This window comes from Rhinoraja longicauda, chromosome 22 (assembly GCF_053455715.1).
Source record: "Rhinoraja longicauda isolate Sanriku21f chromosome 22, sRhiLon1.1, whole genome shotgun sequence".
In the NCBI taxonomy this organism is placed as follows: domain Eukaryota; kingdom Metazoa; phylum Chordata; class Chondrichthyes; order Rajiformes; family Arhynchobatidae; genus Rhinoraja; species Rhinoraja longicauda.
In genome coordinates, this window is record NC_135974.1 from 35728182 (window position 1) to 35748074 (window position 19893).

At 43.4% G+C, this 19893-nt stretch overlaps 1 protein-coding gene across 1 annotated transcript in view; it reads left to right on the forward strand.

Annotated features, from left to right (window-relative positions):
• xkr7b (XK, Kell blood group complex subunit-related family, member 7b) overlaps positions 1 to 5993 on the forward strand; it is a 104996-nt gene extending 99003 nt beyond the window's left edge. The window contains exon 3 of the mRNA XM_078419365.1: positions 2315 to 5993. Within this exon, the coding sequence (XP_078275491.1) occupies positions 2315 to 3261 (947 nt within the window). The 3' untranslated portion in view covers positions 3262 to 5993. The remainder of the gene's footprint in view (positions 1 to 2314) is intronic.
• The last annotated feature ends 13900 nt before the right edge of the window (positions 5994 to 19893 follow it).

Consider the following 19893-nt stretch of genomic DNA (forward strand, 5'->3'; position numbering starts at 1 on the left):
GCTTCACGATGCTGAGACACTGCATCTTTTTACAATTTTCCAAATGACTGCTACACTGGTGTTGATTGTAAAATCCATACAGAGATTGCAAATGGACCATATATATATATATATATATATACATATACATATATATATGTATGCAGATACTATAAACGAGACATGATATAGAGGGTAGAACACAGAACATAGAACAGTATAGCACAAGAACAGGCCCTTCGGCCCACAGTGTCTCTGCTGAACATGATACCAAGTCCATCTCTTATCTACCTGTGCATAACCCATATCCCTCCATTCCCTGCATATCCACATGCCTATCTGGTAGATAGACACAAAAGACTGGAGTAACTCAGCGGGACAGGCAGCATCTCTGGAGAGAAGGAATGGGTGACATTTCGGGCCGAGACGTTCTCCTATCTGGTAGGGCCACTGTCTCACAGTACCAGGGACCCGGCTTCAATCCTGACCTTGGAGTTCTGACCATCTGAGTGGAGTTTGCACATTCTCCCTGTGACTGCCTGGTTTCCTCCGGTTGCTCTGGTTTCATCATAAGTTCCAGGAGCAGAATTCGGCCATTCGGCCCATCAAGTCTACTCCGCCATTCAATCACGGCTGATCTATCTCTCCCCCCTAACCCCATTCTCCTGCCTTCTCCCCATAACCCCAGGCACCTGTACTAACCAAGAATCTGTCAATCGCCTTAAAAATATCAATTCATCTTGGACTCCCACATCCCAAAGGCGTGCAGGTTAATCGGCCCTCTGTAAATTGCCGCTAGTGTGAAGGGAGTGGATGGGAAAGTGGGATGACATAGAACTAGTGTGAACGGGTGATGGATGGTTTGCACGGATTCGGTGGTCGGAATGGCCTGGTCCATGCTGTATCTCTAAGCTGAACCAAACTAAACTCAATAGTGAACTGATTAGATATTGCTAACCAGGAGGTCACCAGAAGAAAAAGTATGGAGCACTACTTTATACAGATCAATGTCACACTCTGAAACCACCAACTGGCTTTGAACTATTGAACTGGCATTAAAAGAAAATCGCAACTGATGAAGGGAGATTATCTTCTCCTTCAGCTTATTATGTTGCTCTGAGTCTAATCCCTCACCAGCGAGATAAGTCATGATGCTCCTAATCTAGAAAGAGATTGGAGAAATAATGTTGGCATGGAAACTGTGTGACCGTGCACCTGGACTTCCTCCGAGCAAGAGCCATGGCATCGGCAGTAATTCACGCTCCGCTCCTACCTATTTATAATCCTGAGAAATACATCATACAAACAAACAATGTGCAGGAAGGAACTGCAGATGCTGGTTTACACCGAAGATAGACACAAAATGCTGGAGTAACTCAACGGGTCAGGTAGCATCTTTGTGGAGAAAAGGAATGGGTGACGTTTTTGGTCGAGACCCTTCTCCAGACTGAGAGTGTACAAAGAAACAGTCTTTAATTGTAATTCTAATTAACTCAGCGGGACAGGCAGCACCCGAAACGTCACCCATTCCTTCTCTCCAGAGATGCTGCCTGTCTCGTTGAGTTACTCCAGCTTTTTGTGTCTATCTTCGGTGTAAACCAGCATCTGCAGTTCCTTCTTACACTAATTCTAATTAAAACCCTAATTCACTGCAACCCTGGAACAGGATCTGTGTGATTTTTGTGGCCTTGGACATCACGGGCGAGTGCAGAGATGATGGCTTGTTATGTTGCTTGAGGAGCCTGTGTTGGATTCAAAGGAGCAGGCATTACATTTGTAATGAAGCTTGTGCCGTAACCACTTAGCAGAATAAATGTTCTCCGCACCACCACCTTACTAAGCAGAATGAAAGAGGAGAAGCTTCACTTTGCATCCCTCTTCCGAGGAGTTGTTTATTCTGGTGAAGAACTTCTACATCAATGACAAACCTTACAAATAAAAGGCACCAAGTACTGGAGTAACTCAGCGAGTCTGGCAGCATCTCTGGAGAACTTCGTTAAATGACTTTTTGGGTGAAGAAAGGTCCCGACCCGCAACGTCACCCATCCATGTTCTCCAGAGATGCTGCCTGCCCCCTGGGTTACTCCAGCACTTTGTGTCTTTTTTTGTAAACCAGCATCTGCAATTCTTGGATGGGACAGGCTTAGATGGATGTAGGCCAAACATGGGCAGGTGGGACTAGTGTAGATAGGGCATCTTGGTCTGCATGGTCAGTTGGACTGAAGGGCCTGTTTTCATGCTGTATGACTCTATGACTCTAAACCTAAAGAGTATTGATATTGTATCACAGGTGCCGCTGAGCTAATGCATGCCTCTGATTTATTATCGTACCCAGGTCTATCAGCAGCTGCATCTCTCCTCTCCCTAGCCTGGATGATTGCCTCCTACCAGAAGATCCTCCGGGACTCACGGGATGATAAGATGCCCATGACCTACATGGCTGCAATCACACAGATCCTGTGGCACCTCTTCACCATTGCTGCCCGGGTCATCGCTTTCTCCCTGTTCGCCTCCGTTTTCCAACTCTACTTTGGGATCTTTATCGTCAGTCACTGGTGCATCATGACCTTCTGGATCATCCATGGGGAGACGGACTTCTGCATGTCCAAGTGGGAGGAGATCATCTACAACATGGTGGTGGGGATCATTTACATCTTCTGCTGGTTTAACGTGAAGGAGGGCAGGACCAGGTGCCGCATGTTCACCTACTACTTCATCACCTTTTTTGAAAACGCTGCCTTGACTGTGCTGTGGTACCTGTACAGAGACTCCCGCATCACAGACTTTGAAGCCTTAATCATTGTGTGCGTGGTGTTCAGTAGTTTTTCCCTGGGCATTTTCTTCATGGTTATATATTACGGTGCTCTGCACCCTAATGGGCCCATGTTCAGTTCCCAAGGAGGGTGCATTGACGGTGGAGGACAAGACACTGTCACGCACATACCTGCGCAGGTGATAACAAGCCCACCTCGAGCAATGACTCAGTGCCGGACTACAACGGGCGAACAGGTGCCGACTGAGCGGGACAGTTGCATGCCTGTCTTTCAGGTAAGGCCCAACGTCCCGCTTCCATCTGTGCCACGCATGCTACGAACAGAAGGGCCTGTTATCAGGATCGACCTGCCCAGGAAACGCTACCCTGCCTGGGACGCGCACTTTATAGACAGAAGGCTGCGTAAAACCATCCTAGCCTTGGAGTATACCTCACCCACCACACCATGCCTCCAATACAGCAACATCAGCTTCACGCACGAAGTCCTGGAATATGAAACGACTGTGTAGTCATATGCAAGCAGACGGAGAGTGCATGGAATAATCGTCCCCTTCTTCAGGGGTCCAAGTCTTGGTCGAGTGAAGGTGCACAATCGGTGCCTCTGCCCCCAAACTACTAGGCTGGCTCTGTCGCTGCAGTGCGTGGAACACCCCCTCTCTACCGAGGAGATGCAATGTAATGTGGCCACCACATGCTGACTCTGCCGGAGCAGACTTGCCGCTTATCTTTGTGTTTGCCTTTTACAATAAATGATTTTTTACATTTGTTTTAAAGAAAATAAGAACCAGTGTACACGATTTTGTGTCGGTCACTCAATTGTGGAAGGTCACAAGCAGGTAAAATGTATGGGTTCAAAGTGGGAGTTTAGTTTTCTGATTGTTCGAGGGGGAAAAAAAACCCCCGTGGTTTGCATGTGATGTTTAAAGTATCATGTCCAAGATTGACTCTAGCTTATTTTTCTCCTGAACCAATTTTTTTTTAAAATGTCGCAAACTATTTGCCAAATAGTGATCAAATGTTAAAAGAGTAATAACAGTTTCATATGATATTCTGCAGAGGTTAAGCGACACACATTGTCTAAACTTTTAACCCCTGTACCCACAAGTCTATTTTTTGATCTGACCAGGGTGAAGGTAATGATGGATCTGACATTGGAACTATGTTTGACACACAGTTGCAGGCAAGGTAGACAATTATATTCCTTACGATCCACACCATAATGGTCTGTGCCCATCAGTGCAACAGAAAAGAATTTAAGCTGCAATATAGAATAGCAAGATATTATGACATTTTTTAATAAGTCCGTAAAACATTTCACTTTTCACAGCTTCATCCTGTCACATTTAACATATTTACTTAAAACCATGTAAAAGACTGCAGAGGAAATTCTCAGGAAATATGACTTCAAAAATACATTTGAAATATAAAATGTTATTAAAATGCCAAACGTCGGGCATGGAGTTACAAATAGAAATGTTATTTTGCAAACATGGATTATTTTCAGCTCAATGCCGGTAGGCAGGTGCGGTATTTTTGAAGTGCATTCTGTTAAAATGTCAGACTTGGGTTTTTTTGTGTGATACGACATCTTCAGGCAGAGAGGAATACAACCATAAGGACGCAGTCATCAACACGAGAAACCTCTCATCAGGAAGATCGGAACCAAAAGGCACGTTTCAATCTCAAGCTCTCAATGTCCAAGTTCAGGCTACATATCCCTGCAATTTAGTGGCATCAAATTATTCAGCCCTAGGTGAGAAAGATGAGTTAGTGATTCATCGTGTGTCGCTTGAAGGTTTCATTAGAATAATGGCTGAAACTGTGCCAAATTATAAGTGTTGCCTTTCATTTGGGCAATGGCAAGAAATTAAATCTTTCTTCCTTATTGACAAAAAAAAGATACATGTTCTAATTTTATAAAGATCTTATGGAAACATAAAATTCTTAAGGGATTTGACAGGCTAGATGCAGGAAAAATGTTCCCGATGTTGGGGGAGTCCAGAACCAGGGCTCACAGTTTAAGAATAAGAGGTAAGCCATTTAGGACTGAGATGAGGAGAAACTTTTTCACCCAGAGAGTTGTGAATCTGTGCCACAGAAGGCTGTGGAAGCCAATTCACTGGATGTATTCAAGAGTGAGTTAGATTTAGCACTTAGGGCTAACGGAATCAAGGGATATAGGGGAGAAAGCAGGAACGGGGTACAGAATATGGATGATCAGCCATGATCAGTTGAATGCTGGCTGTAAGGGCCAAATGGCCTACTCCTGCATATATTTTCTATGTTTCTATGTTCAGTCCAATAGCAATTCAATAAATCTGGTGCTAATTCACAGTTGTGGTCCGTAATGTTTGAAGAATCATGATTAATTTTAGTTTTTTACCAAGGGCTTTTGGTTGCATGTAGGCCTTTACATTGCCAATTGGTGTTGCCTGGAACATCACTGTAAATTGCTCAGTTAGTGTTGTTATGGTCCTGAACTACCTGCAATGAGATAACGTGATCTTTCAGGGACGGAACTTGCATCAGCTTGGTTTGTAAACGCTCGGGATGTTTCGGAATTACGAGAACTTAAGAGGTTAATCTATCCAGACCAAGCTTAAAGTGAAAGGCAAACTTGCATTTAATTTAAAAACTGGCAACAAATATTGATTAATCAAGTTCACTGCAAGGATGGAAGGATAAAACGATTTTACACTTTGCCCTGAATTGGATTTTCACAATTAATTTTAAGAGCTCTCACTTTGTGGAAATATGCAGTGAAACTAGTGACACGGATCAGATTAGCAATTAACCCCTTTAATATCGTTGAATGTTGCCTCTCAGGAGCACACTCAACCCAGCTGTTAATACCACAACTTAGGTAAGCAAGTCATCAAGCAGCATTGTTCTATGTGAAACAGAGTGCAGCAGAAATATGATGAAAGAATGGGTCGACTGGGCTTGTATTCAATGGAATTTAGAAGGATGAGAGGGGATCTTATAGATACAAATAAAATTCTTAAGGGATTGGACAGGCTAGGTGCAGGAAAAATGTTCCCGATGTTGGGGGAGTCCAGAACCAGGGGTCACACAGTTTAAGAATAAGGGGTAGGCCATTTAGGACTGAGATGAGGAAAAACTTCTTCACCCAGAGAGTTGTGAATCTGTGGAATTCTCTGCCACAGAAGGCAGTGGAGGCCAGTTCACTGGATGTTTTCAAGAGAGAGTTAGATTTAGCTCTTGGGGCTAACGGAATCAAGGGATATCAAGGAGGCCATTCGGCCCTTTGAGCCAGCACCGCCATTCAATATGTTGCCATATTGAATGGCGGTGCTGGCTCAAAGGGCCGAATGGCCTCCTCCTGCACCTATTTTTCTATGTTTTTTTTCGATGTTTCTAAATGAAAAGACCCCAAAAGTAAATCGCAGCACTACTGAGATCCAACATGAGATCAGTGAGGTGAGACTGATGGTTAACTGGTGGGTGACTGGAATTACAGTAGCTTCACAAAAGCAAACAATGTGACATTAGATGCAGTAGTCTTGGAATATGCCACATGTTGGATCAAAGAACGATCTTAAATCCACAGGACTCATGGCAACTGCAGTTATCAATAAGAAACGTCAAACCTTATTCCTCGTTAAATTCAAATGATAACTTTAAAAGAACTTTTCACACAAATGTAAAATGCAGCAAAGACAAGTGAAGAGCGTAAAACAACTGCAAGGAGCATGCTACAAATGGGTAATCATTGACAGGGGATATTTAAGAATTTTGAAATTTTCTGTAATTTTAATTGTTGTATAAAACAAAGCAGTGTGTGTGAATGTTTTAAGATACTTTATTTGTATTGGAACATTTTCTTCAATGTTATTAACAATGCTGTGTGATATTAATCATAGTTTTTCCACAATTACAGTATCTTAACATGTTTGTAAAACTACATCCCTAATTTGAAGCCTTACTTTTACGTTGCTATGGACCAGACTGTTGCTAATTACCTGAGGCAAAAACTAGTGAGGAGAAACCGTGCCTACTTACACTCCACAGAGAGCAGACTGAGGTAAAGGCACTGGCTATTCAGGGCAGAGGATTGAGCAATGCAGAGTAAAGGATCCCAGCCATGATACTTGGTCTGGATGTTTTAAATGATTTCTGCTCTGTGGTGAAGCAGATGTAAGGACACTCAGAGTGGGCTCAAAGATCTGGCTTTGAACCTGGACAATGGAGTGTAATCCTTGCTGGCTATTCAACGGCCATGGAGACCGCAGGGAACTGCAGCTGCTGGAATCTTGCGTTGAACACAAAGTGCTAGAGTAACTCAGCGGAACATGCAGCATCTGTGGAGGACAAGGACAGGTGACATTTCTGGTCGGGACCCTTCACGAGTCTGAAGAAGGTTCCCGACCCGAAATGTCACCTATCCACGTTCTCCACAGATGTTGGCTGGCCCGCTGATTTCTTCCAGCACTTTGTGTTCCCTGCAATTTCTCCTGTTGGGAAGCCTATGTCTTTAGATGTCACTAAAGAAAGGATTGAGTGTGATCTGTTCTCCTCCTTCGACAAGTAACTAACCAAAACTCACTGTATAGACACAAATATGCAACTGTGAATGCAGCCGCGTGCGACTGATGTTTGCAGGTACATTTCTCAGAAAAAAAATCAGTCCAATCTGAACATGTAAGAAAAAATCTTTGGGGAAGAGTGAAGTGACAGTGCTTGCACAGTGACATAATGAGACTAATATTTTTTTTTAGTAGAAATGTCTGCTTAATAATAAATGCAAACATCAGTAGCTTCTACTTGCAATATTGTCAGTGCGGAATATTATTGGAACAACTGTGTGGGTACTGCTAAATACACCATGATTCAGAGGGGCTAAACGCATTCTGTTATGAGTATTCACTTGAATTAATTAATCTCTTCACATAATTTACAAGAGGAGGCATGGGAAATGTATTTGAGAATGCAGAGTACTGAAGTGTGCCCTTCACTAGAGGCATTCACCAGTTTGCAAGTTAGTCCATTGGAGACTTCCTGATCCCAATGAAATAGGAATGGTTAGAATGTGCCGGTATTTGTATCCATGTTAGACAATTGTATGATTTGTCCTCATTGGGGATAACACAATGAAATTAGAAATCAATTTTTTTGTGAGCATTATTTTTTGGCAATTTTAAATATTCAACGTAAAAGAACTTGTAATAGAACCAAGGCCTGATACCTTCTGATAAATAGATAACATAGAGCTGGTGTGAATGGTTGATCGATGGTTGGCGTGGACTGAGTGGGCCGAATGGCCTGTCGCCATGCTAGTATCTCTAAAGTAAACGATGTAGGGGTTACTTCTTTATGGGTCAGATGTAAAATCCATTCCAAAGAAAAGAACTAGTGTGTTCAGAACTCACTGAGGATTTTTTTTTAACATGTTTTAAAAATTCTATTGCAATAATATTGATTTATTGTGTTGCTGAAGACCATTTTAAGTTGAGGTAAAGCACTTAATACAAAGACTGCAGTGAAATACAATGAAGATTTATTGACTTGGTGCTCTTCTACATCGGCAAAAAAGTGGCATCTGAACGCTTACGTTAACTTATGATCTGATCCGCTGCTTTTATTTTTAGCCTAATATCTACCTCAGATGCTTATTGTCTAATCTTTCCTGTCTTTGTGGTGTCCAGGTTAAAAGTGGGAATGAATTGTTGTTGTTTAATGGCGCAGTGAAGACCAGTCTGATCCAGTTCATAGTTTGTCTTTTATTTCTCTTCATGTCACTTTGGTGTGATATTTACTCAAAATACTAATTCTCATATATTCATCAGATGTAATGGAATAAACTAATATTGTGCTTTAAGGAAGGCTGTGACTCAAGGTTCGAGCCTACATTCCCTCCTCAGTAATGGCTCTGAGACCACTTATTCATGCCTTTTCATCTGATTGTAATTGAAACAAAATCAAATCTTACCGAGTGTCTCATTCCTTATTCCATTCTTACATTGGTATATTTTGACATCTCATGTCATGTAAATTAACATTAAGCTGGAAAGGCTGCAGAGAAGATTTATTTAGACGTTGCCAGGACTCGAGGGCCTGAGCTGTAGGGAGAGGTTGAGCAGGCTAAGACTCTATTCCTTGGAGCGCAGGAGGCTGAGGGGCGATCTTATGGAGGTGCATAAGATCATGAGAGGAATATAGAAGGTGGATGAACAGAACCAGAGGACTTGGGTTTGTGAGAGGGGAAAGATTTAATAGGAACCTGAGGGGCAACCTTTTCACAGAGACGGTGGTGGGTGTACGGAACGAGTTGGCAGATGAGGTAGCTGAGGCAGGTACAATAACAATAGTTAAAAGACATTTGGACAGGTAGATTAATAGGAAAGGTTTAGATGGATATTGGCCAAACGCAGGCAAATGGGGCTAGCTTAGATGGGCTATCTTGATCGGCATAGACAAGTTGGGCCGAAGGGCCTGTTTCTATGCTGTATGACTCAATGACTAATATTAAATGCAGAGCAAAAAGTTGCCCTGATTTTGCTTTTCTTCATTAAGAGGTGAAACTGGAATTCGAAGGGTGCTAATTATGACCGGTTGTATTTTTCACTAATCCATGCGGGATTATCATCTCTGCAGCCACAGGGAAGTATTGATCACTCCGTGGGAAGAATAGCTGGCTAACACAACTAATGTTAGCTTTTTCTAGCTTGTATCTTTCAATATATAAGTTGCCAACAAATTTCACACTTTGGTCTATGAGAGCAGAACAGATACTGTACACCTGCTGCAAAACAAACTGTGGGCAGCATTAAATATATATGGCACAGTGCGTACGCTGAAAAGTTCAGTAATGGTATTTTCAATCAGCTGTCAATGTGTAAACCACATTCTCACTTTGTCTTTGTGTTGCTCCCCCTCCCCACAGTGTCCGAGCCGATCACGATGCTAAAATAAGATCATCTCATCTGCCTGCACATGATCCATATCCCTCCACCCCCTGCACTGCACATACCTGCACCAGTCTCAAAGTCTTTTAAACTCCCCCCTCTCCTATCTGCCTCCAGCACTTTCAATAGACAATAGGTACAGGAGGAGCCCAATCGGCCCTTCGAGCCAGCACCGCCATTCAATGTGATCATGGCTGATCATTCTCAATCAGTACCCCGTTCCTGCCTTCTCCCCATACCCCCTGACTCTGCTATCCTTAAGAGCTCTATCTAGCTCTCTCTTGAATGCATTCAGAGAATTGGCCTCCTCCACTGCCTTCTGAGGCAGAGAATTCCACAGATTCACAACTCTCTGACTGAAAAAGCTTTTCCTCATCTCAGTTCTAAATGGCCTACCCCTTATTCTTAAACTGTGGCCCCTTGTTCTGGACTCCCCCACCATTGGGAACATGTTTCCTGCCTCTAACGTGTCCAACCCCTTAATAATCTTATACGTTTTCGATAAGATCTCCTCTCATCCTTCTAAATTCCTGACACCCTTCACTTGTGTAAAACTTGCTTGGGCCGGCACAGTGGTGCAGTGGTCGTGTTGCTGTCTTGCAGTGCCAGAAACCATGTTCGATCCTGACTACAGATGCTGTCTGTACGGAGTTTGTACGCTCTCCCCGTGACCTGTGTCGGTTTTCTATGGGTGCTCAGGTTTCCTCCCACACTCCAAAGACGTGCAGGTTTGTAGGCTAATTGGCTTCGGTAAAAATTGTAAATTGTCCTTCGTGTGTAGGATAGTGTTGGTGTGCGGGGATCGCTGGTCGGCAGGGACTCGGTGGGCCGAAGGGCCTGTTTCCACTCTATATCTAAACTAATCTAAATCTCCCTTAAACTTTGTCCCTTTCACCTTAAATTCACTTATTCACCCAATCTTTCACTGTCTTTCCTCCAACTCTTTCTCTCAAGATTAACTTAAATAGATAACATTGTATTTAATTAGCAGCACATAACAAAATACCAAATGAGTGAACAAAAGTATACTAATTTTAATGTTATCCTGATTTGTGATACAGTAATTTGTTTGTGACTCTGCTAAGCAAGTTTAGATAATATCAAAGCATCTTCTGTGAGCCTGTAATCTGTTTTACATTCTCCCTCTATTTCCAAATTCTACTTCTAAGGATTGATCGAACATGAGGCCATTTAAAATAATATCCGTTAGGGCAGCCTGGTGGCGCGGCGGTAGAGTTGCTGCCTCATAGCGCCAGAGACCCGGGTTTGATCCCGACTACGGGTGATGTCTGTACGGAGTTTGTACGTTCTCCCCGTGACCTGCGTGGGTTTTCTCCAGGTGCTCCAGTTTTCCCCCACACTCCAACGACGTACATATTTGCAAATTAATTGGCTTCGGTAAAATTGTAAATGATCCCTCGTGAGAAGGCTAGTGCTAGTGTACGGGGTGATCGCTGGTGGGCGCGGACTCGGTGGGCCGATGGGTCCATTTTTGTCTGTATCTCTAAAGTAAAGTAAATTGCAGGGGTCAATAGACAATAGACAATAGGTGCAGGAGGAGGCCATTCGGCCCTTTGAGCCAGCACCGCCATTCAATGTGATCATGGATGATCATTCTCAATCAGTACCCCGTTCCTGCCTTCTCCCCATACCCCCTGACTCCGCTGTCTTTATCTTTCAAGCTTACTTAAGAAAAACTGTCTTCAATTGTATTCTTATCCAAGTATAACTGGTTACCTAGTTTTGAAGTGCAGTACAACTTTCATCTTACGGCTGCCCCTGCCCCTGCCCCTGCCCCTGCCCCTGTCCCTGCCCCTGTCCCTGTCCCTGCCCCTGCCCCTGCCCCTGCCCCTGCCCCTGCCCCTGTCCCTCCCCCTGCCCCTGTCCCTGCCCCTGTCCCTGCCCCTGTCCCTGTCCCTGCCCCTGCCCCTGCCCCTGCCCCTGCCCCTGTCCCTCCCCCTGCCCCTGTCCCTGCCCCTGTCCCTGCCCCTGTCCCTGTCCCTGCCCCTGCCCCTGCCCCTGCCCCTGCCCCTGTCCCTCCCCCTGCCCCTGTCCCTGCCCCTGTCCCTGTCCCTGCCCCTGCCCCTGCCCCTCTGCTGTAGGGCGGTGTACGATTGAGTTGGAAGATGCTAAATAACTTGATTCATTGCTTTGCTGGTTTCACACCACTGCTTTGTGCCTGAGTGTAAATCACATTGCAGTACAATGACTTTGAACTTCTGCAAGAGTAAAGAATATGATTCAGCAAGGTTGTAGCAGCCCGACTACTGACAAAAATAAAATGTGCAGCTTTTTTAATGCCAAGAAAAGTCAATGTTTTTGTTTCATGATATTTATTTTGCTCCTTAATATTTACTTACAATCGTCGTATTTAATTTATTGAAGCTTCGGCCCTTTAGGAATTGGTTCCCTTTCCCAGTTTAATCGCAACTTTCACACATTAACTGTTCTGAACCAAAATGCTTACATTTTAGGATGTACTCGATGACCCGTGGACCCGTTGGGTTCCCGCTCTGACTCCAGTCAAGTACTGTGTCATTTCGCCATCTCTGTTAACTCCAAAAACTGCTTGATCCCTCCCCTTCAAGGTGTACCAGATCACACATTTATCGTCAAGCCACAGCAGACAGACAGTGCAAATGAGTATACAAGATGAGATTTTTAGTAATATACTAGACCTAGTGGACCCGTTGGGCCCAAACCTCTCCTGCATTGGTGCAGCACCCTCTCCTCCCCTCCCCCCCTCCCCTCTCCCCCTCCCCTCTCCCCTCCCCCTCCCCCCTCACTCCTCCCCCCCCCCTTCCTCCCCTCCTCCTGATCCCAGCATCTGCAATTCCATGCTTCTACCAATTTTCTTTTAAGCTTTCAAATGTGTGCAGTTTTTAATTACCCTTAATAGAAGAATTTTATTAAATACTTTTTGGATTTTAATAAGTTAAGACTTAAACTATGCAATTATTTTTATTGCAGAAGAGATTTTTAGAAATTGACAACATTTAAATTCCTTCAATGAACAGATGTCAATTTTTTATAATACTACCTTTCTAATATGGTTAAACTCTAACAAGTTTGTTATGTCAGCCATCATTTGCAGATTGCAATCTCTATGCAGGGCCAAATATCCCTAATCTCTAAACCTCTTAGATCAACAGAACACTTAGTTAATGTAACGCAAAGCAAATCTCTTGTTGACCTGATAAGCATAGAAACAAATATTATGGCTATGTTTCATCAAATCTAAGAAATAGGTAGATGGGTTTAAAAAATAGGTTTAAGGTGATGGGGGGGGAAGATTTAATAGGAACCTGAAAGGTAACTTTTTCACACAAAGGGTGGTGGGTGTAAGGAACAAGCTGCTAGAGGTGGTAGTAGAGGCAGGGACTATCGTAATGTTTAAGAAACATTTAGATCGGTTTAGAGTGATATGGGCCAAACGCAAGCAGGTGGGACTAGTGTGGATGGGACATGTTGGCCAGTGTGGGCAAGTTGGGCCGAAGGGCCTGTTTCCACGCTGCAAGACTCTATGGCTCTAAATTACAATGTATGGTGAACATAGAAATTACCTTGTATTATAAACTAATATCTGAGAATCTGGATCATTCTAACATCTACCTATTTTACTTACTTGTACTGATTTTCCTTTGTACTGAAGAGCATGCAATAATGAAATCTGTTACAGGTGACAGTGTTTGATACACGTTCTTTATCATTGTAAGTACCCTGGGTTTCAACTTTACCAATTATCCGACTTTGGAACAGTTGTCCCTTCAAACACTGCCTCATTGCAAGCTTTCACCTTAAGTATCAGACAAGCAACACTGAAAATCTCTAACATCAATCACATTGTATCAGGATGTTAGTGCACGATACCACCAAGGGTACTTGTCAATGGTTCATAAGTGACAGGTGATTATAATATATTGGCAGCAAATACTTAATTTTCCCTATTACATTAGCATTCATATTCAAAGTGTGATATTTACATCTGTTCTTAATTTGTCTTTCTTTAATCAACCGTGAGAAAGTTCTAACGTTTTTTTATCCGGTTTATTCTAACACAGTCAGGGTCATTAGGTCTGCAAATATTGCTGATATTCATCCTATTCCCATGGAAAATGAAAAACAGTCCAGACTGCTTCTCACATGTGCTGTATGTGTGAGGCCACTTGTATAATTGAGGATGTAATCGATATTTTCCTTGGGTATTGGCAATTGGATCAGCTGCTGCTTCAACAGCTAGTGTATACTGCTTTATTTAGTGGAAATAAACTGTGGGGTAAAATGTTTCCTCCTTGTGTACCTGTAATCAGTTTTGTACTTCTGTGCGTGGTGTGATGTGATTTACTGCACATGACTGAGTGCGTGCTCACCTAAACGGTTAGAAACTGTACAATCAACAGATAACTTAGCTGAGAGATAATTGTTGACACCATTAAGACGTTACTTGGTTTCGAATGTCATGTGTGCTAAAACAAAGATTATTACATGACAGCTGCTGTGTTTTTAACCAACTTTCTATCAATCTGGCTCTTTTCTCAGCTGCCGAATAATAGTCTTTTTTTAATAGAATAATAAGGAAGGAATGGTGTGTTTCATGATGTACATAGATATTTGGTGCCACCCCTTGTAAAATTGTTTCTTTAAAAATAATTCAAAATAAGTAACTGGGCTTGAAACTTTGTATATTATGAACTTTTTGTACATTTTTATTTTGCTGCAACACAAAAACCAAAATCATTAAAATAAATTATGCCATAACTATTGTTAGTGGTGCTGATTACATTGTCTTACGGTGGCGCAGCGGTAGAGTTGCTGCCTTACAGCGTTTGCAGCGCCGGAGACCCGGGTTCGATCCTGACTACGGGCGCTGCCTGTATGGAGTTTGTACGTTCTCCCCGTGACCGCGTGGGTTTTCTCCGAGACCTTCGGTTTCCTCCCACGCTCTAAAGACGTACAGGTTTGTAAGTTAATTGGCTTGGTATAAATGTCAAATTGTCCCTAGTGTGTGTTGGATAGTGTTAATGTGCGGGGATCGCTGGGCGGTGTGGACTCGGTGGGCCGAAGGGCCCGTTTCCGCGCTGTATCACTAAACTAAACACAAAACCACAGCAGAAAAATGGACGTGAACTCAAATACTGGCATCCTGCATGAAAAACAAAGTGAAATAATGTAAAGTAATCCCTGGTCAATCTGGTGTGGGGTGTGTGACTACAGGAGAGACTTAGCGAGGCAGCGGATGAGAATAAAAGTGGTTCAGTGACTCAGCTGGTAGAGTCGCTGCCTCATGGCACCAGACACCCCGGATCGTTCCTGACCTAGGGTGCTGTCTACGTGGAGTTTGCACGTCCTCGCTGTACAATCCCTCTCCACATTCGGGGACACTTTCTTCCCAGCTGTTATCAGGCAACTGAATCAACCCACCACAACTAGAGAGCGGTCCTGAACTACTATCTGCCTTGTGGTGACTTGCAGACTATCTTTGTTTGGACTTTGCTGGCTTTACCTTGCACTAAACGTTGTTCCCTTATCATGTATCTATACACTGTAAATGGATCGATTGCAATCATGCATTGTCTTTCCGCTGACTGGTTAGCACGCAACAAAAGATTTTCACTGTACCTCGGTAAGCGTGACAGTAAACTAAACTGACCACGTGGGTTTCCTCTGGGTGCTCCGGTTTCCTCCCACATCCCAAAGACGTGCGGATATGTGGGTTTGTAGGTTAGTCGGGCCTCTGTAAACTGCCACAGTGGAATAACATCAGACTAGTGTGAATGGGTGGTCGGTGTGGACTTGATGGACTGAAGGGCCTGTTTCCATGCTGTATCGTTCAATCAATCGATCAATAAATACTGTATAGCTTGTGGGAGACCGTGTTGGATTATGTATGACCTCGTATCACATTGGCAACAAAACACAGCTGTCGATGTGAAGAATAGCAAGTGCAGGGATAACACTGGCTGCCATTGGCACGGAAATACAAGTTGATTATAAGTTTACAGATAATGGATAGATAACATAATGATATAAAATGATGGTGCCTTGGAGCACATCAAAATCACTGCCTTTGGGCAGTTATGATATATCTCACAAATCTGTCCTTGGAAAAGTAACAAAAGGTTTGGGCAAAAGTAATTTAGTTTAGAGATACAGCCATGAACACAGGCCCTTCGGCCCACCGGGTCCACGCCGATCATCAATCACTCGTTGGCTCTAGTTCTATGTTATCCCAATTTCGTATCCCACTACTCTAGGGGGAATTTACAGAGGGCCGATTAACCTACAAACCCGCACGTCTTTGGGATGTGGGAGGAAACCGGAGCACCGGGAGAAAACTCGAGGTCAGGATCAAACTCCTCATAGGTTAACCCTATCATCCCCGGGATCATTCTCGTAAACCTCCTCTGGACCCTCTCCAACTCCAGCACATCTCTCCTCCGAGACGGGGCCCACAATTTCATTGCGTGATCTTTGCTCCTTACCCTTGGTGTTTCCATGTTTTTTATAACTAGGCAGATTATGTGACATTTAAGAGACTTTTGCATAGGCAGATGGATATGCAGGGAATGGATCGCGTGCAGGTACATGTTCAACATGGACATGGTGGGCTGAAGGGCCTGTGCTATACTGTGACAAATGACATTTTGTAACATAAGACAGTTTTAACCCAAAGTGCTGGAGTGATCTAGCAGTTCAGACCCAAAGCATTGTCTGTCCATTCCTTCCACAGATGCTGCCTGACTTATTAAGTTCCTCCAGCAATTTTTGGTTTTGCTCAAGATTCCAGCATCTGCAATCCCTTTTGAAAATAAGTTGCTAAGTGTGAAAGAAAACGTCTCAGATTTGACACAAAAAGCTGGAGTAACTCAGCGGGACAGGCAGCATCTCTGGAGAGAAGGAATGGGTGACCCTTCTCCAGACTCATCGACCCGAAACGTCACCCATTCCTTCTCTTCAGAGATGCTGCCTGTCCTGCTGAGTTACTCCAGCATTTTGTGTCTATCTTTGGTTTAATCCAGCATCTGCTGTTCCTTCCTACACATCTCAGATTTGATCTTAAAGCATCTAATTTAACTAATGAACATTAACAGATTATAGAAATGTATATTGGGAGCTGCGTATTAAAAGTGAGATGAGCATAAAGATTGGGCATCAGATATCCTCCAAGGCAATAATTGAGAGATCTCTGAATTACTAACAGAATATTAATTGCATTGTTTAATGATGGTTTTATCTTCATCAATACAGTCACGTATATTTGTACCCAGCATAAGAAAATAACTGCAGATGCTGGTACAAATCGATTTATTCACAAAATGCTGGAGTAACTCAGCAGGTCAGGCAGCATCTCGGGAGAGAGGGAATGGGTGACGTTTCTGGTCGAGACCCGAAACGTCACCCATTCCCTCTCTCCCGAGATGCTGCCTGACCTGCTGAGTTACTCCAGCATTTTGTGAATAAATCGATTTGTACCCAGCATGTTGGATTATGCTAATGGATCGTCGTAAAGTTCATTGATCAGACAACATCATCTGTGGAGCATAATAATCATCAAAGAAGGCCAGGTTAATTGTTTCTACAGGGACCGTAGATGATAGAGACTTTATTTTAACTGCCACAGCAAACTCTCGATCATCTAAGAGAAATAATTCCGATGACTTGGCAAAGCTCTCCCTTAGGAAATATCTAAAACTTGCCGGGTTTTTTTAACTCTCTCCCAAACGACGTTAATATCCTGCGCCAAATTTTGAGATCATTTAAATTCAGAGAAGTGCTTATCTACACTGTGATGGCACAACCATTCACAACATGCCCACATTATGAGCGTTCACTGACATGAAGGGTAATCACTGCACTAAAGAGAAGCATTATCAATTACGTTTAGGTCTGACGTTGTCAGCTTGGAATAGCCGGAGGACTGGCTAAGTAGGAGTGACGAACATTGAAGGTCATAACATCAGACGTGACAGGAGTAGAATTAGGCCATTTGGCCTATCATGTCCACTCCGCCATTCAATCATGGCTTTTCTATCTCTCCCTCCTAACCCCATTCTCCTGCCCTTCTCCCTATAACCTCTGACACCCATACTAATCAAGAATCTATTTATCTCTGCCTTAAATATATCCACTGACTTTGCCTCCACAGCCTTCTGTGGCAAAGATTCACCACCCTCTAACTAAAAAAATTCCTCCTCGTCTTCCTAAAAGAACGTCCTTTAATTCGGGGGCTGTGACCTCTAGTCCTAGACTCTCCCACTAGTGGAAACAACCTCTCCACATCCACTCTATCCAGGCCTTTCACTATTCTGTACGTTTCAATGAGGTCCCCCCTCATTCTTCTAAACTCCAGCGAGTACAGGCCCAGTGCTGACAAACGCTCATCATAAGTTAACCCTCTCATTCCTGGGATCATTCGTGTAAACTTCTTTGGGCCCTCTCCACAGCCTGCACATCCTTCCTCAGATATGGTGCCAATGGTTCTATGGTTGTCTATCTCAAAGCCTCTTAAGCACCACTATTATATCTGCCTCCACCACCAACCCTGGCAGCATGTTCCAGGCACCCAATGCACTCTCTGTCCATGCCAACCAAGATGCAACAACTGAGGTGGACACCCCAAACATCACCTATTCCTTCTCTCCAGAGATGCTGTCTGACCCGCTGAGTTACTCCAGCTTTTTGTGTCTATCTTGGGTTTAAACCAGCATCTGCAGTTCATTCCAACATATGCCCCAACTAAGTGCATCCCATTTACCCGAGTTTGGCACATATCCCTCTAGAATACATCCAAATAAATTCACAAGTGCCACCTTTGAAATTATAATGCATATAGGTTACACTATTGAGACAACTTTTTCTTAAACTTAAACCAATTTTTAAAAATGAATCATGTTTGAACTGAGGAGAATTAGATGTCACAGGATAGCACTTTGTAAAACCAGTAATCTTGGTCCTCAGCAATCCACATTCTAATTATTGGATCGGTTGTATTATTGACCTTGCAATTAAACAGCAGCCTATTATTACTGATGAGTAACACTGAAAACGAAACACAGAGCTAATAAGATAATTGAGGTCTGTAAATGTTCTCTGTTGTTGATCTGGGCTAATGGACATCATGTGGAGATCAAAGTACTTATCGGGAAAATGGTAAGTAGCATTACTCAGCAATCCTTGCCTGGGCTTTATCTCACACTTCACTGAGTTAATGTTTCTCCCAACTGATCTTCCTTCATCTGCACCACTAGATGATTGCATTAGCATGGTCATATCAGACCATTACATAGAAACATAGAAAATAGGTGCAGGAGGAGGCCATTTGGCCCTTCGAGCCAGCACCTCCATTCATTGTGATCATGGCTGATCGTCCACAATCAGTAACCCGTGCCTGCCTTCTCCCCATACCCCCTGATTCCACTAGCCCCTGGAGCTCTATCTAACTCTCTTTTAAATCCATCCAATGAATCGGCCTCCACTGCCCTCTGTGGCAGAGAATCCCACAAACTCACAACTCTCTGGGGTGAAAAAGTTACTTCTCACCTCAGTTTTAAATGGCCTCCACTTTATTCTTAGACTGTGTCACCTGGTTCTGGACTCCCCCAACATTGGGAACATTTTTCCTGCATCTAGTTTGTCTAGTCCTTTTATGATTTTATACATCTCTATAAGATCCCCTCTCATCCTTCTAAACTCCAGTGACTACAAGCCTAGTCTTTCCTCAAATGACAGTCCCTCCATCCCAGGGATTAGCCTCATGAACCTACGCTGCACTGCCTCAATAGCAAGGACGTCCTTCCTCAAATTAGGAGACCAAAACTGCACACAATACTCCAGATGTGGTCTCACGGAGGTCCCATACAACTGCAGAAGGACTTCTTTGCTCCTGTTCCTTACAACAGACTTCACCTAGGCAGTACAAAGAGTCTGTAATGAACTCCAGTCCTTTCCAATAAACTTACTTCACAGGGAGTGGAAGTGACGCAAACCAACGAAGAGATCGTCCAAACGTATTTCCAGTTTAATTAGTCGTTTATTGAAGTAGTAATACAAACAGGTCTGTATCTCTCCAAGCTTTCAGCTCGTCGTCGCAGGTCTGGTAAGAACTGTATCTCGCCACACTCCCTGTGCCTGACCCCTCCAATCTCTGCATCTCCAGATATACTCCTTAATTCTGGCTCCTCCCAGTCCGTTATGCTCATGTATGTATTCATCTCA